The sequence below is a fragment of the Rattus norvegicus genome, chromosome 16 (assembly GCF_021556685.1).
Source record: "Rattus norvegicus strain SHRSP/BbbUtx chromosome 16, alternate assembly SHRSP_T2T, whole genome shotgun sequence".
In the NCBI taxonomy this organism is placed as follows: Eukaryota; Metazoa; Chordata; class Mammalia; order Rodentia; family Muridae; genus Rattus; species Rattus norvegicus.
In genome coordinates this window covers 81549004-81574923 of record NC_141549.1, presented here as the reverse complement: position 1 = coordinate 81574923, position 25920 = coordinate 81549004, and the positions used below count along the sequence as shown (strand labels likewise).

The window sequence follows — 25920 nt, the reverse complement described above, 5'->3', positions numbered from 1 at the left end:
AAGCTCACAGGCCATTTGATCCAGGCAACTCCTCAATTGAGCTTCCCTTTGCGCAGCTGATAAAACTTTAGCTTGGCCTGAAATTGGAAACAAAAACTATTTTAAATATTTAGATATTTTAGGATAAAAGTTGCTGTTCTGGGACTGATACAACTTGGAGGCAAGCCTTCTAACCAGGATGGGGATGGTGCTTAGCAAGGGGACACCAGCCCTTTGCCATCTGTGCCTTCCCCAGGGTCTGACCTTTTGAGCTTTGAAGTACATGGAATTTGGAAGTAGCTCTGGCGGCCTGCCTGCCCCTCCTATGCATATTTGCTCCCAAGACAAAAGCTTCCCCTATACCCTCACCCCAGCTTCTTCCAGCCCCACCACTGGCCACTTCCATCATGGCTTAATGTAGTCCAGATGAAGCTCGTACTGCCCAAATCTCGGTCACAAACGAGGTACCTACTTGCTGATCCAGTTTAGGGAATTCTCAGCGTTTAAGGATCCCCATGAGGCTAAGAGTTCCTGGTGCTGTCCCTTAGACGAGGTTTACACATTGTGCCTTTGCAGTACTCTCAGCTTTATTTACTTTTTAAAGGCTTATTTATTATATATAAGTACACTGTCATTGTCTTCAGATACACCAGAAGAGGGCATCAGATCCCATTACAGACGTGGTTGCTGGGATTTGAACTCAGGACCTTTGAAAGAGCAGTCAGTGCCCTTAACTACTGAGCCATCTCTCCAGCCCTCTACTCTCAGCTTTATTGAAAATACCATTTTGTTCTCTCCTGTGGCACTGAGGCATGCCCAGTCCCGTGTTTCCATTTCTACAGAGGGTACCATCACACCTCCTTATGCATGTTCATGTCTCCTCCAATCAGCTTTGCAGTAAAGCATGGAGTGTTGGTTTCTACCCTTTCAGAGCTGTGGGCTAAAGGCTGCTATTGGTCTGTAATAAGCACAGCCATGGTTCCCTCCCACCTCTCCCCACAGAGAGTTTGACAACAGCCATAGAGGCTTTGCTGTTGGAATCTCCCTCCCAAGTGAGACCTCCTCCTCTTCTTTCCCTGACGCTTTCTGCCCAAATGCAGGAGACTGAGGCAGCCCCTCCCTACCATGCTTTTCCTCCTCTGCAATATAACTTTACACCAGCGTTCTTGATAGCAGCATGCATCACACCAGCATACTTTCCCTTTGAGTCTGTCTCCCTGAGCAGTAATCTGGGAGATGGATCTCAACTGGCCAACAGTTTTGTTGCCCTAAACACAAAGACTCACCAGAGCACCTACGTGATGAAGTTCACCACTTCAGCTGGGGAGTGGAACTGCTTTACAAACAATCCATGCTCAAAGGGAAGAGCTTCTGGGGCCAGGACGTATGTGACGATACCCTCACTACAATGTGATCCACGAGAGTGACAACACAAACAACATCGTAACAGGTTTCTTCTTTCAATATAGCAAAAGAATTTCACATCCTTGAGAAAACAGGAGTCTAAAATAAAAGAATACATGCTCATGCACTACATGGAAAATGATGAAATGAAAGATCTTTTAAGAAAAAGGTATTCCCCTGAGTACAAGTCTGGCATGCTTGTGCACAGAAGGATATACTCAGTATTAGCCTGATCCACGTGACAATAAAGCCCACTGCCCACTTGGTTAATTGAGCAGAGTAGTCAACGCCAGCCACTGTCAGCTCCAGACTTTAGCTGCTGCTGAGGTTCTCTCTAGCCTTGTGTGACTTGGCCTCATTTCTGCTGAGGTCCTTGCACCAATGTGCTACTAATGATACAGTAAGAGCAGCCTGGGATTTGTCCAATCTTTGGGCATTTAGGATTCATGCTTCCATTTAGCACTCTTAACAACCCCCCCTCCAAGTGTCTGTGCATGCATGTGGGCATGCACCTGGCGTTGTGGAGGTAGAGTGGTTTGAAGATGACTTTCAGAAGTTGGTTCTCTTAGCTTGGGTGATCTACTCAGTGGACCATCTCTCTAGCCCCAGCACATGCTTAAGAACAGGCCTGTGTTCTAAACTCCCCAATACATTTTTTCTGTACAGTCTTCAGTGAAGCTTCTGAGTCTACGAAAGGAGCTGGGAATGATCCTGCAGTAGAACTGAATAAACTTCTGTGTGTTTTCAAAAGCCTACCCTTCCTTCCTGCAGCTTTGCAATGTTGCACTGTGAGTCTTCACAATGTACACAAGAGGAAATATGCCATTGCTCACAAGGCTTCTTCCTAATCTCAGAAATCGGGCTGCCACTCTGGCGGGACTCACAGCTGGCTTTAGGAAGTATGTGGAACTTCATGACATCGGTCCACAGTAGAACCATTTTTCTAAGTGACCTGAATGTCTCTTTCTATTCAGTGGCCACTCCTTCCCTCTAATTCTACCTGCTCACACAGAATATGAGACACACTGCCTATGTCAATAGAGTAATGCAAAACCATCAGCTCAGACAGAGGATCTGGGGCCACAGCACTACTGTCCTATGAGAATATTTGTCAAGCCAGTATAGATGTTCTCAGTGAGGATTGGCTGCCTTGTCAAGTGTCTCCAGGGCCTGACCTCACACCCACCCCATAAGCAGAGTCTTGAGGCTACAGAGCCTTAACAATGGCAGTCTGTTGTTGATTGAAATGGAGATGTTGGACCTGGAACTTTCCTGGGATGATCGTTAGTGGAGTTAGAAAGAGGTGTTGCCTTTTATCTCATAGCATCCCTTCTTGAGGAAATTTTCCTCTAATTTACCCCAGCCATGAAATACAAACAGCCATGGAGAATGACACGCAACATGATTTATGAAAATGCAGCTTGCCTTTCACCTGTGTGCTAAACTGTAACTACATGCTACTTTAATGACAAAAAAGGAGGCTTAGAGGTGACTCACAGTATTATACTCAAAGCAGTAAAGGGGAAGAACTCAACCCACAAACTCAAGACAGTGTGGGACATATAGTCACAGAGATTGCCACCACAGTGCTTCCAATAGAGTGTGAATACAGAGTAGGTCCTTGTTTTTCTTCAGTTCTGCTGGCCAGAACTATCTGCTATAATACAACGCATATTTTATTTTAAATGTGTACCACCTATAATCTGTTATATCTCTGTAATAATATAACAAGAATTCTGATATTATTAAACTTTAAAATGTTTTCACACAAAATTATCTGAAGGGTTGCACCTTACTTTTAAACGTTTCATACAGCCAAGGAGCTGAAGGACCCCTGCGCCTGAGACACCGCCGGAACCTGAAGGGACAGACCAGATAAACAGTTCTCTGCACCCAAATCCCATGGGAGGGAGAGCTAAACCTTCAGAGAGGCAGACACACCTGGGAAACCAGAAGAGACTGCACTCTGCAAACATCTCTGACGCCAGAGGAAAACACCAAATGCAATCTGGAACCCTGGTCCACGGAGGCTCCCAGAAAGGGCGGCGCAGATCTTCCTGGTTGCTGCCACCACGGAGAGCTCGTAGGCAGCACCCTACGAGCAAACTTGAGCCTCGGGACCACAGGTAAGACCAACTTTCTGCTGCAAGAGACCTGCCTGGTGAACTCAGGACACACAGAGGCAAAATTCCTCTAGGACCGGGCACTTCCGGTGTTTACCAGGAGTCCCAAACCCGCGGATCCCGGCCCGCAGCAGCTCTCTGCTCCCAGACCCTGTGGGAGAGAGACCTCACCGCCTGGTCAGGTGGGCACTCCCGAGGCTGCAGAGCGGAGGAGAACACCAACATTGCCCACCCCTCCCCACATCCCTGGCCCAAGAGGAAACTGTATACGGCCTCTGGGTTCCCGTGGGGGAGGGCCCAGGAGCGGCAGGACCCCTGTGCCTGAGACACCTCCGGAAACTGAAGGGACAGATCAGATAAACAGTTCTCTGCACCCAAATCCCATGGGAGGGAGAGCTTAACCTACAGAGAGGCAGACATGCCTGGGAAACCAGAAGAGACTGCACTCTGCACACATCTCTGACTCCAGAGGAAAACACCAAACGCCATCTGGAACCCTGGTGCATGGAGGCTCCCGGAAAGGGTGGCACAGATCTTCCTGGTTGCTGCCGACGTGGAGACCTCGCAGGCAGCACCCCACAAGCAAACTAGAGCCTCAGGACCACAGGTAAGACCAACTTTTCTGCTGCAAGTGACCTGCCTGGTGAATACCAGACACATGCCCACAGGAACAGCTGAAGACCTGTAGATAGGAAAAACTACACGCCCGAAAGCAGAACACTCTGTCCCCATAACTGGCTGAAAGAAAACAGGAAAAAAGGTCTTCAGCACTCCTGACACACAGGCTTATAGGACAGTCTAGCCACTGTCAGAAATAGCAGAACAAAGTAAAACTAGAGATAATCTGATGGCGAGAGGCACGCGCAGGAACCCAAGCAACAGACACCAAGACTACATGGCATCATCAGAGCCCAATTCTCCCACCAAAGCAAACACGGAATATCCAAACACACCAGAAAAGCAAGATCTAGTTTCAAAATCATATTTGATCATGAAGCTGGAGGACTTCAAGAAAGATGTGAAGAACACCCTTAGAGAACAAGTAGAAGCCTACAGAGAGGAATCGCAAAAATCCCTGAAAGAATTCCAGGAAATCATAAATAAACAAGTAGAAGCCCATAGAGAGGAGTCACAAAAATCCCTGAAAGAATTCCAGGAAATAATAGATAAACAAGTAGAAGCCCATAGAGAGGAGTCACAAAAATCCCTGAAAGAATTCCAGGAAAACACAATCAAACAGTTGAAGGAATTAAAAATGGAAATAGAAGCAATCAAGAAAGAACACATGGAAACAACCCTGGATATAGAAAACCAAAAGAAGAGACAAGGAGTTGTAGATACGAGCTTCACCAACAGAATACAAGAGATGGAAGAGAGAATCTCAGGAGCAGAAAATTCCATAGAAATCATTGACTCAACTGTCAAAGATAATGGAAAACGGAAAAAGCTACTGGTCCAAAACATACAGGAAATCCAGGACTCAATGAGAAGATCAAACCTAAGGATAATAGGTATAGAAGAGAGTGAAGACTCCCAGCTCAAAGGACCAGTAAATATCTTCAACAAAATCATAGAAGAAAACTTCCCTAACCTAAAAAAAGAGATACCCATAGGCATACAAGAAGCTTACAGAACTCCAAATAGATTGGACCAGAAAAGAAACACCTCCCATCACATAATAGTCAAAACACCAAACGCACAAAATAAAGAAAGAATATTAAAAGCAGTAAGGGAAAAACGTCAAGTAACATATAAAGGCAGACCTATCAGAATTACACCAGACTTTTCTCCAGAAACTATGAAAGCCAGAAGATCCTGGACAGATGTCATATAGACCCTAAGAGAACACAAATGCCAGCCCAGGTTACTGTATCCTGCAAAACTCTCAATTAACATAGATGGAGAAACCAAGATATTCCATGACAAAACCAAATTTACACAATATCTTTCTACAAATCCAGCACTACAAAGGATAATAAATGGTAAAGCCCAACACAAGGAGGCAAGCTATACCCTAGAAGAAGCAAGAAACTAATCATCTTGGCAACAAAACAAAGAGAAGAAAAGCACACAAACATAACCTCATATCCAAATATGAATATAACAGGAAGCAATAATCACTATTCCTTAATATCTCTCAACATCAATGGTCTCAACTCCCCAATAAAAACATAGATTAACAAACTGGATACACAACGAGGACCCTGCATTCTGCTGCCTACAGGAAACACACCTCAGAGACAAAGACAGACACTACCTCAGAGTGAAAGGCTGGAAAAAAACTTTCCAAGCAAATGGTCAGAAGAAGCAAACTGGAGTAGCCATTCTAATATCAAATAAAATCAATTTTCAAGTAAAATTCATCAAAAAAGATAGGGAAGGACACTTCATATTCATCAGAGGAAAAATCCACCAAGATGAACTCTCAATCCTAAATATCTATGCCCCAAATACAAGGGCACCTATATACGTAAAAGAAACCTTACTAAAGCTCAAAACACACATTGCACCTCACACAATAATAGTAGGAGACTTCAACACCCCACTCTCAACAATGGACAGATCATGGAAACAGAAATTAAACAAAGACGTAGACAGACTAAGAGAAGTCATGAGCCAAATAGACTTAACAGATATTTATAGAACATTCTATCCTAAAGCAAAAGGTTATACCTTCTTATCAGCTCCTCATGGTACTTTCTCCAACACTGACCATATAATTGGTCAAAAAACGGGCCTCAACAGGTACAGAAAGATAGAAATAATCCCATGCGTGCTATTGGACCACCATGGCCTAAAACTGGTCTTCAATAACAATAAGGGAAGAATGCCCACATATACGTGGAAATTGAACAATGCTCTACTCAATGATAACCTGGTCAAGGAAGAAATAAAGAAAGACATTAAAAACTTTTTAGAATTTAATGAAAATGAAGGTACAACATACCCAAACTTATGGGACACAATGAAAGCTGTGCTAAGAGGAAAACTCATAGCGCTGAGTGCCTGCAGAAAGAAATAGGAAAGAGCATATGTCAGCAGCTTGACAGCACACCTAAAAGCTCTAGAACAAAAAGAAGCAAATACACCCAGGAGGAGTAGAAGGCAGGAAATAATCAAACTCAGAGCTGAAATCAACCAAGTAGAAACAAAAAGGACCATAGAAAGAATCAACAGAACCAAAAGTTGGTTCTTTGAGAAAATCAACAAGATAGATTAAACCCTTAGCCAGACTAACGAGAGGACACAGAGAGTGTGTCCAAATTAACAAAATCAGAAATGAAAAGGGAGACATAACTACAGATTCAGAGGAAATTCAAAAAATCATCAGATCTTACTATAAAAGCCTATATTCAACAAAACTTGAAAATCTGCAGGAAATGGACAATTTCCTAGACAGATACCAGGTACCGAAGTTAAATCAGGAACAGATAAACCAGTTAAACAACCCCATAACTCCTAAGGAAATAGAAGCAGTCATTAAAGGTCTCCCAACCAAAAAGAGCCCAGGTCCAGACTGGTTTAGTGCAGAATGCTATCAGACCTTCATAGAAGACCTCGTACCAATGTTATCCAAACTATTCCACAAAATTGAAACAGATGGATCACTCCCGAATTCCTTCTATGAAGCCACAATTACTCTTATACCTAAACCACACAAAGACCCAACAAAGAAAGAGAACTTCAGACCAATTTCCCTTATGAATATCGACGCAAAAATACTCAATAAAATTCTGGCAAACATAATCCAAGAGCACTTCAAAACAATCATCCACCATGATCAAGTAGGCTTCATCCCAGGCATGCAGGGATGGTTTAATATACGGAAAACCATCAACGTGATCCATTATATAAACAAACTGAAAGAACAAAAACACATGATCATTTCATTAGATGCTGAGAAAGGATTTGACAAAATTCAACACCCCTTCATGATAAAAGTCCTGGAAAGAATAGGAATTCAAGGCCCATACCTAAACATAGTAAAAGCCATATACAGCAAACCAGTTGCTAACATTAAAATAAATGGAGAGAAACTTGAAGCAATCCCACTAAAATCAGGGACTAGACAAGGTTGCCCACTCTCTCCCTACTTATTTAATATAGTTCTTGAAGTTCTAGCCAGAGCAATCAGACAACAAAAGGAGGTCAAGGGGATACAGATCAGAAAAGAAGTCAAAATATCTCTATTTGCAGATGATATGATAGTATATTTAAGTGATCCCAAAAGTTCCACCAGAGAACTACTAAAGCTGATAAACAACTTCAGCAAAGTGGCTGGGTATAAAATTAACTCAAATAAATCAGTAGACTTCCTCTACACAAAAGAGAAACAAGCTGAGAAAGAAATTAGGGAAACGACACCCTTCATAATAGACCCAAATAATATAAAGTACCTCGGTGTGACTTTAACCAAGCAAGTAAAAGATTTGTACAATAAGAACTTCAAGATTCTGAAGAAAGAAATTGAAGAAGACCTCAGAAGATGGAAAGATCTCCCATGCTCATGGATTGGCAGGATTAATATAGTAAAAATGGCCTTTTTACCAAAAGCGATCTACAGATTCAATGCCATCCCCATCAAAATACCAATCCGATTCTTCAAAGAGTTAGACAGAACAATTTGCAAATTCATCTGGTATAACAAAAAACCCAGGATAGCTAAAACTATCCTCAACAATAAAAGGACTTCAGGGGGAATCACTATCCCTGATCTCAAGCAGTATTACAGAGCAATGGTGATAAAAACTGCATGGTATTGGTACAGAGACAGACAGATAGACCAATGGAATAGAATTGAAGACCCAGAAATGAACCCACACACCTATGGTCACTTGATTTTTGACAAAGGAGCCAAAACCATCAAATGGAAAAAAGATCGCATTTTTCGCAAATGGTGCTGGTTCAACTGTAGGTCAATATGTAGAAGAATGCAGATCAATCCATGCTTATCACCCTGTACAAAGCTTAAGTCCAAGTGGATCAAGGACCTCCACATCAAACCAGAGACACTCAAACTAATAGAAGAAAAACTAGGGAAGCATCTGGAACACATGGGCACTGGAAAAAATTTCCTGAACAAAACACCAATGGCTTATGCTCTAAGATCAAGAATCGACAAATGGGATCTCATAAAACTGCAAAGCTTCTGTAAGGCAAAGGTCACTGTGGTTAGGATAAAATGGCAACCAACAGATTGGGAAAAGATCTTTACCAATCCTACAACAGATAGAGGCCTTATATCCAAAATATACAAAGAACTCAAGAAGTTAGACCGCAGGGAGACAAATAACCCTATTAAAAAATGGGGTTTAGAGCTAAACAAAGAATTCACAGATGAGGAATGCCGAATGGCTGAGAAACACCTAAAGAAATGTTCAACATCTTTAGTCATAAGGGAAATGCAAATCAAAACAAACCTGAGATTTCACCTCACACCAGTGAGAATGGCTAAGATCAAAATCTCAGGTGACAGCAGATGCTGGCGAGGATGCTGAGAAAGAGGAACACTCCTCCATTGTTGGTGGGGTTGCAGACTGGTACAACCATTCTGGAAATCAGTCTGGAGGTTCCTCAGAAAATTGGACATTGAACTACCTGAGGATCCAGCTATACCTCTCTTGGGCATATACCCAAAAGATGCCCCAACATATAAAAAAGACACATGCTCCACTATGTTCATCGCAGCCTTATTTATAATAGCCAGAAACTGGAAAGAACCCAGATGCCCTTCAACAGAGGAATGGATACAGAAAATGTGGTACATCTACACAATGGAATATTACTCAGCTATCAAAAACAATGACTTTATGAAATTCGTAGGCAAATGGTCGGAACTGGAAAATATCATCCTGAGTGAGGTAACCCAATCACAGAAAAACACACATGGTATGCACTCATTGATAAGTGGCTATTAGCCCAAATGCTTGAATTACCCTAGATGCCTAGAAAAAATGAAACTCAAGACAGATGATCAAAATGTAAATGCTTCACTCCTTCTTTAAAAGGGGAACAAGAATACCCTTGGCAGGGAATAGAGAGGCAAAGATTAAAACAGAGACAGAAGGAACACCCATTCAGAGCCTGTCCCACATGTGGCCCATACATATACAGCCATCCAATTAGACAAGATGGATGAAGCAAAGAAGTTCAGGCTGACAGGAGCCGGATGTAGATCTCTCCCGAGAGACACAGCCAGAATACAGCAAACACAGAGGCGAATGCCAGAAGCAAACCACTGAACTGAGAACAGGACCCCCGTTGAAGGAATCAGAGAAAGAACTGGAAGAGCTTGAAGAGGCTCGAGACCCCATATGTACAACAATGCCAAGCAACCAGAGCTTCCAGGGACTAAGCCACTACCTAAAGACTATACATGGACTGACCCTGGACTCTGACCTCATAGGTAGCAATGAATATCCTAGTAAGAGCACCAGTGGAAGGGGAAGCCCTGGGTCCTGCTAAGACTGAACCCCCAGTGAACTAGACTGTTGGGGGGAGGGCGGCAATGGGGGTGGATGGGGAGGGGAACACCCATAAAGAAGGGGAGGGGGGAGGGGGATGTTTGCCCAGAAACCGGGAAAGGGAATAACACTCGAAATGTATATAAGAAATACTCAAGTTAATAAAAAAAAAAAGAATAAAACACTAATGATGAAAAAAAAAACGTTTCACACAATTGCCTGTTACTTTTTTGTTGTGATATATCGGCATTTGCTTACATGGGTAGATGATAAATGGATGGATAGATAGATAGATAGATAGATAGATAGATAGATAGATAGATGAATGATAGGGAGCTGATAGATGGTAAATAAATAAATAATAGATTAGATAGATCCTGGGAGATACATAGATAATTGATGATAGATTAGAGGGATAGATAGATAGATAGATAGATAGATAGATAGATATGATATGATATGATATGATAGTAGATAAAGGAAAGGATAGAAAAGTTATATATTTACATATATATGTATATATATATATGTGTGTGTGTGTGTATATAAAACAATAATAAAGTGGCACCACTGTAACCCTTTTCGACTTCATCCTGTGTGTGTGTGTGTGTGTGTGTGTGTGTGTGTGTGTGTGTGTGTGGTGTGTGTGTGTGTGCCTGATCTTTTCTTTTCTTTTCTTTTCTTTTCTTTTCTGTTCTGTTCTGTTCTTTTCTTTTCTCTCTGGCTCATGAATTCATGAATTGTTAATGATCTCAGAGCCTCTCACCTAGGCAGAAAGAGGTCCCTGAGACAAAGAGGAAAGAGACCAATAACTAAGTTTTCTTAGTTTCCCTGCTGCTATCAGTGGGAGTTAATTTCCAGAAGCCAAGCTTTTTGCCTGAAAGGCAAGATAGAGTTAAATTGCCAGAAGTCATCAGCTTTTGCCTGACCCCAAACCTCGCACAACCCTCACTGCCTTCCCCAGTACCTGAATGCTGGACCTCAGCAGATAGACAGATGATAGCTAGTAGAAACATAGACATAGAGATGGATGCATGAATATGTGGAAGTTGGTATCCATCCATGCATATCCTGGACACAAGCCTGCTGACAGAAGTCTAGGTGGTCTTTATATGATTTCTCTGCATGTGTTGCCAATGAGTAGCTTCAGTAGTAGACTACTCCATGCCCTGGCCCTTAGTCCTTGCCTGTCCCTCTCTGGAGAACTGACTGATACTGGGCTCTCCACAGCTCCTCAGTCTTCTTTGTTAGAGATTCTCTTTCTCCAATGCCCAGTTATTTAAGTACACTTTGGGGATCTCAAGACAGAAGAACGAGGTCTTTGCAGAGGCAGGAAGAAGAACACATAGAGGAAACTTGAATACTATCAGCCTGTGAGCTTGGGTTACCAGAGGACCACTAGGGAAGGGTTAGACCCTATGTTCTCCTCTGGGGAAGCTTCAGAAGCTTAGAAGATTCACAAGCCTCCTACCCAAGTTTGCACAAAGAGCAATAGTTACACAGAGAGGAAACCCTTCTATAGAGATGCCTGCAAATTTCTCAGAAAGCTCCAGGGATCTGGTTCTCATGCTGTTGTGGGCTTTCCAACATGGAGCTGCCTTTAAGTCACTTCTGTTTCTGTAAGAAGCCCCTCAACTGTACTCTCACAGGTAACCCTAACACACTCACTGGTTCATTAGGCTAGACATGGGTGGAAGAATTTCTTTGATCTGGCATTAATGTTCTATTTGGGGTGAGTAGATATTTGTTAGTGTTGTCCTAGGGGAAAATTCACACGAGTGTCTCATAAATCTTAGGATAGTCTCAGTGATTACTGAGACTGCTCGGCAAAGCCGTCAGCATTCTACGAGGGCTCTGTCTGAAGTCACCACAACTGTCTTAGGGTGTCTCTGTGGCTTGTTCAATCCAATTTTTAAGGTGGGATAATGGGACTTCTCATGCCTAGCAGAGTGTACTGTATATGCTATGCGAGATATGAAATTTAATGAGGATTCTGAGAATACCCACAAGGAAATCCAAATATCATGTGCCTCTGATGATATTCCCTGGTCAATTGGGAAGGTGAGGATGTGGCAGGGGAGTCATTCCAATTCCATCTGATGGGGTTATATGTTTTATAACTCGGGTCATTAGTCTTGGTGAAAGAAAAGAATGTGCAGGAGACATGCTCCAAATTAGAAATAGAAATGTAAATAGCAATCCACAACCAGGGTTTATTTTGTTGGATTCTTAAAGTCACTTGAGTTTTTACAGCCAACCTATCAAGCAGATGTCATTGCTAGGATCTCTCCCTCTTGTTATTAAAAGGGGTCTATGATCCAGAGCTGAAATAACTTTCTCTAAGTCACACTGTTAAGGGGCAGAACTAAGGCCCAGCATGGGACAGCTTAGAGCCTGTGCCATTTGCTCTGAGTGAGATAAAGCCATATAGAATCAACACCTGGAAAATTGAATCCTACCTGAATATCAGTGTGATTTCTGATAACTCATGAGCAGCTGAGTGACAGAGTGAGTGACTTGTATAGTTTACTCAATTGTCAGCTTAGCATAACATCCTAGAACACTCGTTTCAGGACCTGCGAGAAAGCTTAGTGGATGGAGGTGACTGCTACCAAGACTAATAACCTGAGTTCCATCCCTAGAACCTACATGGTAGGATGAGGGCCACACCTACAAGATACCCTCTGACCTCCACACATGTCTTGTGGCATGACTACACTCAAGTGCACACACACATAAACACACACACACACACACACACACACACACACACACACACACCATACACACGGAGAAAGACCAAATAAATAAATGTAGTATAAAAAAATTGTCAGTTTTTCTAAAAACCTTCTTTTTTTTATCGTGTCAAGCCAGGAGAGGAAGAGAGGAAGAGAGAGAGAGAGAGAGAGAGAGAGAGAGAGAGAGAGAGAGAGAGAGAGAGAGAGAGAGAAAGATCTAAAAGCCTTCTTTTTCTATATTCGCTCAGGGTTCTACATTATCAAATCCATACTCTGTTTAAACCTTGGGAGTTTTTATTTATCAGGCGATAGCACATTGTAATGAAGAGTTGAGTTCTTGAAGACTGTCACTCTTCTTTTCATGACAAGTGGTAGGTATCAACAGATTCTTGATATTATTAACAGAGGAGGGGAGAGCTAAAGGTGGTTACAAATAATATTGCTGAACATATCAGGGGTATCACATCTAATTTGAGAATACTGGGACTCTAACAGTCAGAGGTTTACCCTCTGTTTCTTGGTTGCCCTTTGCTTTTAGAGCTCAAACTCATGGATCTGTCTTCAGACTGAAGGAGCAAGTCCTCTGCAGCCATTCCTGGTGAGAGGCATCTGGTATTTGTCTGATGCTCGTAGACTCCACCCAAAGCTGCAAATTATACCTCAGCTGTGCATTGTTGAGTAAGTATACACCTGTGTAGGTGCTCCTTAAAGATCATATCTAGAAATCGAAAGAGAAGCAGTCTACAGTTTTCTCTGAAACTAAGGGCTACCCTTTGAATGGGTGGGATTTCGAGTTTTTTTTAATGAAAAAGAGTCATTACATCCTCCCCTGATTCCTGCAAGGAAATTATATTTCATACTTCATTGCTAAGGATGCTACATCAGGGCACTCCTCCCACAAGACATAGTCACCTTCTGACTATCTCCATTCACTTGGAAAGAATGAAGTTTTTTTTTTTTTAATATATGCTCACTACTGTTAACTTGCAATATGTATCTGGGGATTGTGTTTCCTGCCTGGGGTTCTTGGGTCCTTCTATAGAGTCTGCTTTTGTGTCTTTATCTACATCATTTCTTGATAAATTTTTACAACTGGGAACTATTCTTACAGCATGTGTTTGAAAACAAGTATGCTGCAAGCACACACACACACACACACACACACACACACACACACACACTTCTGTGGTGCCAGATAATATCTTAAACAGGCAAGAAGTGGAGAATCTGAAACAGGAGCAGGTCAATGAGTGCTAAAGGGTTAAGAATGAAGTGGTCAGAAGCTACAGGGCCAGCCACCTCTCTGCATGGAAAAATCCAAGTACGGTTAGGGTTCTGGAGCCATTAGTAACACTGAGAGTTATCTAGTACTGTCAGTCTAGCACCTTTCATTATCAATGAAAATCACAGACATTCCACTGCAAATACATATGTTGGCTCACAAGTGTCCTTCAAGAAGTAAATAATGGCAAAACAAATACATCGATCATTTTACTTTCACTTTTGAAATATCAGAGAGGGTAAGGAAAAGTTTCAGAAATAATGATCACAATGATGTTGCCAAGAGATCCCAGGCCTCCCACATTCTCTGGCTAAAGATTGGATTGCCTGCTGTTTTTGACATGATAATGGCATGCCCCCACGCCTTCTTGTCCCAGAGACAGGCCGTTTAGGATAAAACTCTAAACCAGTTGCAGGGCACTAGTCTAATTATGAAGCTGGTTCCAACCTGCTTTCTTTTTCATTGGTCTCTGTCTTGTACAGAATGGTCTCTGCCCACTTTAGAATCTTCCATTTATTCATTACGAAGGTGATTCAGGCCTACCTTGGTACACAGCTTTAAATCCTGGGGAACCAATGCTGTCGTCTGACTGCAGGTGGAGCCACATCTGATTGCTCATGCTCACGATGAGGTCAGGGACACTGGAGCCTGTAAGCCTGTGAGAAGGAAAGGTCAGACTTTTACAGAGGCTACAAATACATCAACGTTTCTTCAGAGGAGGGTCTTACTGCTTGAACAATCAAACCACACACACACACACACACACACACACACACACACACACACACACACACAGAGTTCTCAAAACCCTATATTAACTTGTCAATTATATAAATATTTCAATATTATCACCACTGGCATTTTTAGTAACTATTCAATCACTATAAAATATGTTTTTTTCATTAAAAAATAGCTAGAAGGGACTGGGGCTATTGCTTGGTGAGTAAGAACAGCTATTGCTCTTACATAGGACCCATAATTCAGTTCCCAGTACCCACATAGCATCTCACAACAATCTGTTGCTCCAATTCCAGAAGACCTGATGGTCTTTTCTGGCCTCCAATGCATGGCACATGTGTGGTGTACACACCTATACACAGGAAAAACAATCATACACATAAAATGAATACGTTCTTTTAAAAGAAAAGACCATTCCATTTGCTGGAAATGAGAGGCTCCCTCGGTTCAAGATGCATAGGGATAAATCCATACAAACCCGAGGGAACAAAGAGAGCCAGCTGTGCTATGTAACTGGAGATGAACCCTGTGGCTCACTAGTTTGTTGTATGATACCATCAAAGGCAAACATCTCCAAGGTGAGAAACCCTACACATTCATTATTCCATTTAGTCTCATCTAGACTTAATGTACCTCCCATGCAAACTCTCTTTAAAGATGTATTAAAGGGTAATCACGCATTATAAGGATATTGAAAAGAACAGTGTGTGTGGTTGAAATAGAGACAGCAGAGTTTACTGAGCATCCAGGTCAAACTTCAAAGCAGTTTCCTCTAAGTATTCAGTGTGCATTGACAAACTGGTCACATCCCCTGCGCTGTCAGCCGATGAAAAGAAACACCAAATCCATTGACTGAACTCAACATGCCGACAGAATAGCATGTAGAAACAGGAAAAGTGCAGGGAGGAAATCAATTCAACCAAAACAAATGTCCCTAATCAAATGGGAAGCTTTGCTTTCAGCAAAATGGTTTCGGGAATGTGAACACATGACTCGCACCATCAATCACAGCATCCGTCTATCAACCCAACATTCTCCTTGCAGACGGCCTCGAAAACCTGCGCCTTCAAAGGAAGATGAACGGTGGTCATTACATGCCAAGTAGCTCTGGCCGCATTACACTCAGGTTGGAAAAGGAGCGTGTTCTGGTGAGCGATGTATGCTTGCTGCACACGTATGTCTGCAGATTTGTCTTTGTTGGAAGATTGTTCTTTTGTGTTTGCTTGTTTGATTGCCAGAGAGATTTGTTTGCTTTTCTGGGCATGCATTTTGTTGAACTGCAATCAGCCAAATAGTGCATGGATTACAGATCCTAGCTCTAAGACTCCTTGGAAAGAGAGCCAGCCTACAGGTCCCCCTAGGGAGTCTGCCTCCTGGGTCCCTCTCTGCTTCTGGTTCTCCCTGTTGCTTTGCCAAAACATCTATAGCTGTATCTGCCCGTCTAAGCCTCCAGTAAGTGAAATAAGACTTTGTAAAATACTTTGCTTAACAGACCTGAGGGAAAGGTAGTCATGAGCTTCCTGGCTATAATTTTTCTTTAGAATTCATTTGTGTGTATATACAATGAGAAGGTGATTAATGCTAGTGTTTTTAATTTTTTCCTAATAATGTATTGTATTAATAAGGTTGTCGGAAATAACATGAAGAGCCCACATGCATTTTTCCTCTCTCTTCCAATGTTCATATTTTACAGATTTATAACATACTATCTCAGCCTGAATGGGTGACCTATTTCTTATGAAAGTGCTCTCTCTCTCTCTCTCTCTCTCTCTCTCTCTCTCTCTCTCCCCTTCTCTCTCTCTCTGTGTGTGTGTGTGTGTGTGTGTGTGTGTGTTTAGCTCCTCTATACTACCCACATGTAGACTTAGGGAGCCAGGCTGTAGTAAATGCAGTGAGATTCCCCACAGTTCATTTTCAAAGCTTCATCACACTGTCTTGCTGTTCTCCACTGACAAGCACAAATCCGTGTCTACCTCTAAATTCATTAATTATGCTATTACATAAATGAGAGACCACAGTTTGTCTGTTTTTGAATTGGCTTTTTCCACTTGGCTCAGTTCCCCAGAGATTAATCACATGATTTATATACCATCAGGCCCTCCCCACTGCGGAGGGAGACTCCATGGTGTGGATACATCACGTCCTGCTAAGATGCGTTAGCTGCTTGCCAGCGGACCCGTAAAGCTGATGTAATCTGATGTGCGGGTTTTCCCCCAGTGTAACTCTTCGTGTGATCTGATATGAATTCCCAAGGATGCAATTTACACTTTATGATTTCTGTGTCTGTAATTGCAATTTCTGTCTCCAGGATTACAGAGCGAGCGTTCTTCTCTTTTCTTTTGACCAGCAGTGTCTGAGCACACAGATTTCTTGGTTTCACCAATGGGAATTTCATGTGGCCACTGTGTATTTTTGGTCCTCTGCAATTTATATAGTGATTTCTCGAGGGCTTTGCATTTACCTGTGGCTGATCACTAATAGTGCACAAGGCTTGATTTCCTACACACCTGTTTCAGAAAAGGTCTTCAGGTCCTGTGTCCCCTTTAATGCATCTGTTGATATTCATTCTCTCTCTCTCTCTCTCTCTCTCTCTCTCTCTCTCTCTCTCTCTCAAATTTAGAAATATTCTTTGTCTCCCAAACATTTTTACTAAGCAAAGGATTTCTATTTGACCAAGTTATCCTAAGTGAACAATCAGAAAATGTCCCTAGGGGAGATGTTTGCAGAATAAGAGGATACTTCACATACACCTTCCTGTCCTGTTGGTCTTTGAAAAATCACACATGCCTTAAATTTCCTGTTGTGTTTCATGAGGACTTCATGAATCTCATCATATATCAGCAGTTATTCTCAACCAGGGTCAAGGCTGCTCTGTTTGGGGAACCGGGGATATCTAGACATTCATTTTCCATTTGCTTACTTATGTTCATTTTCTTCCTATTTCCATGTGTAATCATTCCCAAGACTGTGAGTACATGGCAAAAAGATCATATCTAATTTTTAAGGCAGTGCTTTGTGTATGAGCAGAAAGAAGAAAGGACGCACACCGCCATTGGATCCTGAAGCTTGCATGAACAACTAGAGTTCACACAGTGACCACACATGATTGATCAGAGCTGGTGCCCAAATCACTCTTCCGTGCATGGAGAGTCTGCTTTTCTGGTCTGTGTCCATAGCAATTATTTGCTGGCATCAGACCTCTTTATCTTTGAGATCATTATGTGCTCACCTGTTTTCAGTTTCTGTATTTCTCCCATGGGAAGTCTGAGATTCCATATGGATCTGTGATACAAAGTATCTCATAGCCCATGGCCAGGAGTCTTTGTCTTTTTTGCTTTCTGCCCAGGATTTGTTGATGTTCTCAGTGAGAGTTAAGAGTTATGTTTTGTAAGCAGTGAAGAAATTGCTACCTTGTGCCCACCTTTTTATGCTTTAAAAGGAACACCTGAGCTATGAGGACACACAATATCACTCACTTTGCTCCCCATTGAATTGACTTCCCAACTTCCTAGAGACAATTGCTGCTGGGTGTCTTGTGTTTTGCCAGCCCAGACACCTGGTACTGGTCACCACTCTACTGTCTCTGAAAACCCCTACTCTCCCCACCCATTTGAAAAGCCCCCCAAACCTGTATTCTACATCCACCTTTTTTGTCTCTTCATGTGTATATGTGCATGGTATATGCATATATTATATCGAGGGTTGCATGGATTTGGGCATATATAGCCATCTGTAGAAGTACATGTGGAGGCCTAAGGTTTGGTGTTGAGAATCACTCTCCTACCTCATTCTTTGTGGCAGAGACTCTCAATCAAACCCAGAACTGACCAGTATGGCTAGTCTCACCAGTGAATTTGCTCTGGGGATCCCCTGTCTGCTTTCCAAGACTAGAATTACAGAGAGGCCATGAACCAGGGCAGCCCAGCTATCCGTGTTCTGTGTACCTGACCATCAGTGCTCTGGTTGGCACAGCAATTCTTCTAACAGCTGATGGGTCTCAGGCCAACAATAGCTCTTTCCTAGGATGAGATCTATGTCATTTTTCTCCATTTTCCTCTGGTCGTTGCCTATAGTATCAGTGCTCTTCAAGGGGTCTTGTTCATTCCTCATTCCCTGCTCTGAGTAGACTCTTCCTTCCTTAAGTGAATGAGGAGAAACACTGATGATGGTGAAAAGAGGCGGAAGCTCCTGTTTCTGAGTCTCCTGAATTCCCGTTGTCAGTAGGAGGCTTCCAGTTGAGGAGGGCAAGACCATGGAGGGCTTCTAACAGTGTGGACCCTCGGCCTCCCCTCCATGGCTATGACTTGATTTGAACATAGGCCACCTCTTAGCAGCCCACTCGGGTCTCTCCAGACCCTTCTCTGGTTACTCATTCCCAGGAATTTAAGTTGTTAAAAACATAATTATCATGTAGAAAATCCTCACCTTTTGCAAAGAGACACACTTCCAAGGTAACTACCTACTTCAGGCACACCCTGAGGTACATGTTTGAACTTCTTTTGTTTGCTCACTGTGCTTTATTTTAATCCAGTCTTATTCTGTGAATTCACCCAAAATTGACTAGACAAGCATAATGGCAGTACTGGCACAGCTCACTCAATCAAATGTCAAATCCTGTTCCTGTAGCCAGTCCCATTTTAGAATTTATTTTAAGCCTCCAAATTATTTGATTGGCATGCATACGAAAAGGGTTGCAATCATACTTTGTCACAATTAATTCTTTTTTAAACTAATTGGTTGAATCTTAATTAACTTTTTAAACTTGTTGAAAATTTTCAAAAACATGTGAATTGTTAAAAGTTTAAAGTATTTAAAACTGTTTAAAACAAAAGAAAATGTTGACTTTGAGTAACTCTTTGAGATTTCTAAACTTAATTTAGTTTGATAGCATTTACACACACACACACAGAGGGAGGGAGGGAGGGAGAGAGAGAGAGAGAGAGAGAGAGAGAGAGAGAGAGAGAGAGAGAGAGAGATGTTTGAAACAAAACAAGAGCCCGCAGCCTCCTTGACCATTTGCAACTGCTTTGGTGTTTAAGAGAGGAGTGACTGTTTGTTCGTTCGTTCATTCATTCATTCATTCATTCATTCATTCACTTTTACAATCATTTGAAACTGAAAATAAGCTAGGTGTTAGTTTTACTTGAACAGGAACCAGACCATATAATTTGGAACCATTTTTAGAAAACAGTTACAGTTTTCACTAAACCAATGATAGCTGTTCCTGTATTTTTGTCAAAGTTACGAATAAAATCATCCTAATTACATATCACAGGAGAGTGATATGTAATAGAACACTACTGAAGCTGCCAGACTCTCAGTGCTTCCCCATGACTCAATAGTTGTTCTTTTTGGCGTTAAGCAGCAACCCTCTCAACTGGTGTACCACATATGGGCCCACTTCTCTGCTGGAGAATATTTATGTCTCTCCTAATTTTTGACAGTTGTAGTGAGAAAAGCCAAGAAGTTCATGAAGGAGTTTATTCTTCCAAGGTGAGTCTCTAGACAGCAATTCGATTGCTGCCACTACAGTTGGTGCTAAGTTCAATGCCTCTTTGCTTTTTCAGAAACCTGCTCACTTGCTTCGTTTTAGGAAGGGTTGTACAAGTTTTTAACCTGACTTGCACACTCAAAAGCAACCCAGTGTGTGCTTCCATTTATGTCACAGTCTCAAAAGAAAAGTGCCATGTCGAGGTGAGAGAGGATCATGGTCAATCCAGGCATGTGATGGGACAGGAACAGATGTGTGGACACAGAAATGTCTAGATAGAAAATAACTCCTCCTGACCTTGGCATGGATGGGGTGACAGGTCTGCACCTGTGTTAATATTCCGAATTCAGGCACACAGCATTTCCGTTATACTCTATGCTAGTTTTAAACTCCTCAAAACTGGGAGAAAATAAAAATCTGATCGTGTCACACAGCTGTCAAGACATGAAACTGATGTTGTGTAACACCTGCTCCACATCACACCTGCGATCCCCAGTGCGTTCCTAGAGAGAAAGTGGAGCTAACCTTTAATATGTTGACTTTGATTATAAATTGGGCCATTTGAGAAGGAAGTGCTGCTCCTAAGATAAAAAGTGTCCCATATGTGAGCCACTTAGCAGTCTTTACAGTTCTTCATGAATGTCTGGATTATGTACTCTCTGAGAGGTTAGCATGCCCCTATGATTTGTGGGGACATTGGCATGCACTGGGTTTACGCAGTGTTAGGTGCAGGTTCCCTATAATAAATGCAAGGTATGTTTTATTTCATCCACAGGCAAATTGGTCAATACAGAGATGAAATAAAATATCAACACATTCAGGGACATTCTGATATGAAGACCAGATGTCACATACAAGCACAGAGTCATCTGAAGCAGAAGATTATTTAGGTGTTCAACAAATGAAGGAGAAAAACTATAAGCTCTACATTCTGGGGACTCTCTATTTCCATTCATATATATGGGTGCAGAGTACATTCTCAGCCTTGAAGGGAAAGGAAATAAGCTATGACTCAGTCTACCTGCTATGAACATGGGGTCTTGCCACTCACTATTATTGGTTATATGTAACATGTACCACTACATGGTCTGGGTGCATGAGAAGGGATGAGACTAATATAGAAATCAAGCTGACTCTGAAAGCAAAACAAGGAGGTGGGGTTGTGTGAACATGTCATATGTAATTCTATAATGCAGAATGACGTGTGTGCATGCGTGTGTGTGTGTGTGTTTGTGTGTGTGTGTGTGTGTGTGTGTGTGTGTGTCTTTATTTTAGAGTCTTGATGTTCCCTAGATCCATCCTTGTAATGCTGGAGTGAGCTTGCTCCTTTGATTGACATCTTCTTCCTGGACCAGTGTGACGGACAGATCACTGAGCTGGGATCGATTCAAGTCAGATGTCACGGGAAGGGATATGAGTTACATCAATCATTTGACGCATCTTCTTTCCATTCACTAACCCCCAAAACAATAATCACATAAACCATCTAAAAATACCAAATCCAAATCTCTCAATCTCACGGTTCAAAGGGATGAAAAGTTGATAAAGGCCCCAACTGATGCCAATTTTTCAAGTTTCTTATTCAGTACAGGCAGGCTATGGGATGTGACTGACCAGCCCTCTGGTCATGATGATCTTCTCTTTTGCCCCAAACTCTGTGTGTGTGTGTGTGTGTGTGTGTGTGTGTGTGTGTGTGTGTGTGTGTCTATGAAGACCAGTGGTCAATCACAAGTGTTATCCCTCAAGAGATAATCTTCTTGATTTTTGAGGCAGTCTCTCATTAACATTGTTTTTGCAAGTTTAACTAGATGTCTAGGCAGCAAACCTTTGTGACCAACCTATTTTCAATTCCTCAGCACCAGTATAAAAATGCACATTGTCATACCTGATTTTATATGAATGCTCAGGCTCAAACTTTGCTCCTCATTCTTTCAAGGCAGGCACTTATCTGACGAGCCATGTTCCTACTCCTCAAGGCTACGTTTGCAGCAGGAAGAACAAGCAAGTTACATGTTTCCACAGGCAGCCTGGCCAAGGGTTAATCTATCTGCAGAAAAGTGCCTGACACCTTCTCTAGCAAACTCTGGCAAAGGTGAAACATCAGGCATGCAACACTATCAGGGAGATTCCCAAAGACTGATGGTCTCCAGCCCATGGGGTCATTTACTACATTTGGTCCATTCCCTGAATATCACCAGTATGACACCTTCCAAGCATGACCAGGCAGCAACCACACAATGAAAATTATAATCATCAGAGCATCAGCCACAGCAAGTGGCCAAACCCAGTGCTGATGATGCATATATGAAAGAGCTGTTGAAATGAAAGACTTAACCAATCCTCTGCATATCATAACAAGACGGAAATGAGCTCCACGATGCAATCTTGAAACAAGAACATCAGCAAATCACAACCTGAATTGGCAGACATGATCCTCCAACTGCTGAAATGAGTCAAAGGTGGGAGCCAAGACCCAAGGTTTCAAAGCACAAACTTTTGTGAAACTGCGTATGATGCTTACAAATTGCCTGCAAATATGGTAAGAGAATGAATCTTAGCAAGAAAATGCAAGTTTTTTTTAATAGAATCTGGATGAAAACTGGATCTAAGAATATATAACAAATTACAGTAAATATTGCTCACTGGATGTAATTTAGAGGGAGGGGTCAATAGCCAAGTTAAAGGAGCTTGAGCACAAGCACATTGCACAGAGGCAGAACTGACAAAGTATGATCTGGAGCAAAGAGTAGGAAGTTGACAGAATATTACAACAAGTAATTTTTGATGTGAAATTTATCAGATTTGGTAAGAAACATAAACTATAAATCCCAAAACTGACATGAACTCAATAACGGCAAATCCACTAGAAGACGAATGTAATTTATTTCTGAAAACAAAAGAAAGGGACAACTTTGAGGACAAAAAGGACTCATGTCATGAATGACAAGAATTTCCACCTGGGACTTTGTAGGGCAGACCACTACTAAACTGCCAACCACAGGTACTATATTCCAGCCATTCTCAATAACTTAGGGAATGCTACATATAAAAAAGAAAATTCTCAAGCCAAAGTTCGCCACCACAAATTAAAAGTAGATAACCTACCTACCTTACTAACCCTTACACGTGTTAGGAAAATTCTTTAGAAAGAATAAGGCAGTAGAACAAGAGAACTGAGATCTTCATGTTGAAAGAACAGGAAGTGTAGTGGATATATAACATGGGCTCCTCTGCTCATCATGAGTTCTATGAGTCACGTTCAATAATTAAACCAAACATGATAAACCAGCTTGGTATCTATGATATTGGGCTGTCAATCTGATGCCCAGAAAACAGAACCTGGGTGGTTAGTGAGATTTCAATTTCTAGAACTGAGAGACTCTGGATTTCTGCTCTTTTATGCCAATAAATTTTAGAAATTTGCTACAAAAAGCAGGAAGTAAAAATGTAGATGATAAGGACTGGAGAGATGGTTCAGCGGTTAAGAGCACGGTTTGCTCTTTCAGAGGTCCTGAGTTCAATCCCCAGCAACCATGTGGTGGTGCACAACTTTCTGTAATTGGATTTGTTGGTCTCTTCTGGTGTGTCTTAACATAGCTACCCTGTACTCATATAAATAAAATGAATACACACACACACACACACACACACACACACACACACTCACATGCTATCACAGAGCATGTGTGTAATACCCGTAACAAATATCATGGTACTACAGAGAAGAAACTTTATGAAAGTTGCAACAGAAGAAGAGAGAATTGAAAACAACAACAGCAACAGCTCCTCTCCAATAGCCTGTGCAGGGAGCAAGGACAAGATTAAGAGACAAGATTGGAACGAAAATGAATAGAAGCTAAATTATAACATTGCACAGCCTCATATTAATGATCAACACAACTTCAAGTGATAAGAAGCTGAATATGGTGGTACTTTCGGGATCCAGAGATTGTTGTGAGTTTGAGGTTTCAGTGAGTACTCTGGAGAACTTGGCTGGCCAAGAACAGAAATCTTATAGAATGTGTCCTGTGAGGAAGATTTGGAATCCAACTGTAAGTCATTGACACAATGAGGTGAAGAAAATCTCCAAATATACAAAAGTTGATAACTCACAAACTGTACGAAGCTCAAGAAGTAAGACCAAAGTGTGGATGCTTCAGTTCTTACAAGGGAGAACAAAATACTCACAGGAGGAAATACAGGAACAAAGAGTGACTCACGGACTGAAGAAAAGGTCATCCAGAGGCTGCCCCACCTGGGCATCCATCCCATATGCAGCCTCCAAACCCAGGCACTATTGCTGATGCCAAAAGTGCTTGCTGACAGGAGCCTGATATAGATGTTTCCTGAGAGGCTTTGCCAGAGTCTTACTGATACAGATGATGATTCTGGCAGCTAACCATCAGACTGAGCACAGGGACCCCAATGGAGGAGTTAGAGAAAGGACTGAAGGAGCTGAAGGAGTTTGCAACCCCATAGGAAGAACAACAATATCAGCCAAAGAAATCCCCCAGAGCTCCCAGGGACTAAACCACCAACCAATGAGTACACATGGAGGGACCCATGGCTCCAGCAACATGTGTAGTATAGGATGAATTTGTCTGGCATCAATAGGGGTAGAAGCCCTTGGTCCTGTGAAGGCTCATTTCTCTAGTGTAGGGGAATACTGGGCGTTGAGGTGGGAGTGGTGGGAGGGAGTGGGAGAATCTTCATAGAAGCAGGGGCAGAGGGGAGAGGGGATAGGAGTTGAAATGTAAATACATAAAATATCCAATAAAACAATTTTAAAACAGCAGAATTCCAAATCAACAAAAAAGGAAACAAACAAACTAAAAAAATCCATAGTAGTGATTAAATGCAAGACCCAACAGGCAGAAGTGGGACAGAGTGAGACCAGCATCAGGAGTGAAGAGGTGGGGATGTCCACACATTCCTAACTATTGCCATAATGCAGAGAGATTTGGGCACATAAACCCAACAGATCTATGAATATTCTACGTCCCACGGGATCTCCTGAAACCCAGCTAGGAGGCAGGGGCAGTCTGAACAGCCTTCAAGCCATTAGAGAATCAGCTTCTGGGCCAGAATGTTCCGTCACTCAAGCCCCCAAGCCCAGGTGGCTTCACTGAACAACTGCACATTTTATGCCAGAATCCTGCCATTGGTTTGTTAACTCTTCCTGCAAGGAGCAGGGTGCATGCAGGCATTGCGACTCATTTAGTCAAGAAGCCAAGGTAAATTTGACACAGCCCCAGTGATGACAAAGGAAGGGAGCGAGGATAAACGTCTACCCAACACACATAAATCTAGGTCCAGACATCTTCCACCAAATACGGGGGAAATGAATGTGACAACATTGCAAGGGAAGAATTAGCCTGGGGACCAGAACTTCCTGCCTTGACATGAACAAAACACTACGTGTAATCTGCTAACTAAATTTGTAAGGAAGGGAACATACCTTGTCAACAGTTAACAACAAAACATGTGAGGGAACTTTGTGCTCAGGGACTGGAAAACTGTACATAGATAAAACACCAGTTGGTTTCAAGTTGTAGTAGCTGTCAGGGGTCAATGGTCAGGTAGGAGTGGAGAAGGTGAAAAAGGAGACTATGAATTCAGAAGGAGCGTGAGAAACTGAGATTGGACCTATGGCACCCACATAAAAGCGGCCGAGAATGATAATATACAACTGTAAGACTAG

General features: G+C 42.1%; 2 protein-coding genes across 2 annotated transcripts in view; both read right to left on the bottom strand.

The window, feature by feature from the left end:
- The window catches only part of Erich1 (glutamate-rich 1), a gene marked incomplete at its 5' end in the record, with an annotated part of 52793804 nt that overhangs the window by 2089440 nt on the left and 50678444 nt on the right, over positions 1-25920 (bottom strand).
- Csmd1 (CUB and Sushi multiple domains 1) overlaps positions 1-25920 on the bottom strand; it is a 1600021-nt gene that overhangs the window by 338146 nt on the left and 1235955 nt on the right. For both annotated transcript variants that reach the window (XM_087588866.1, NM_001037327.2), the window contains exon 12: positions 14534-14646. In XM_087588866.1, the coding sequence (XP_087444992.1) occupies positions 14534-14646 (113 nt within the window). The remainder of the gene's footprint in view (positions 1-14533; positions 14647-25920) is intronic.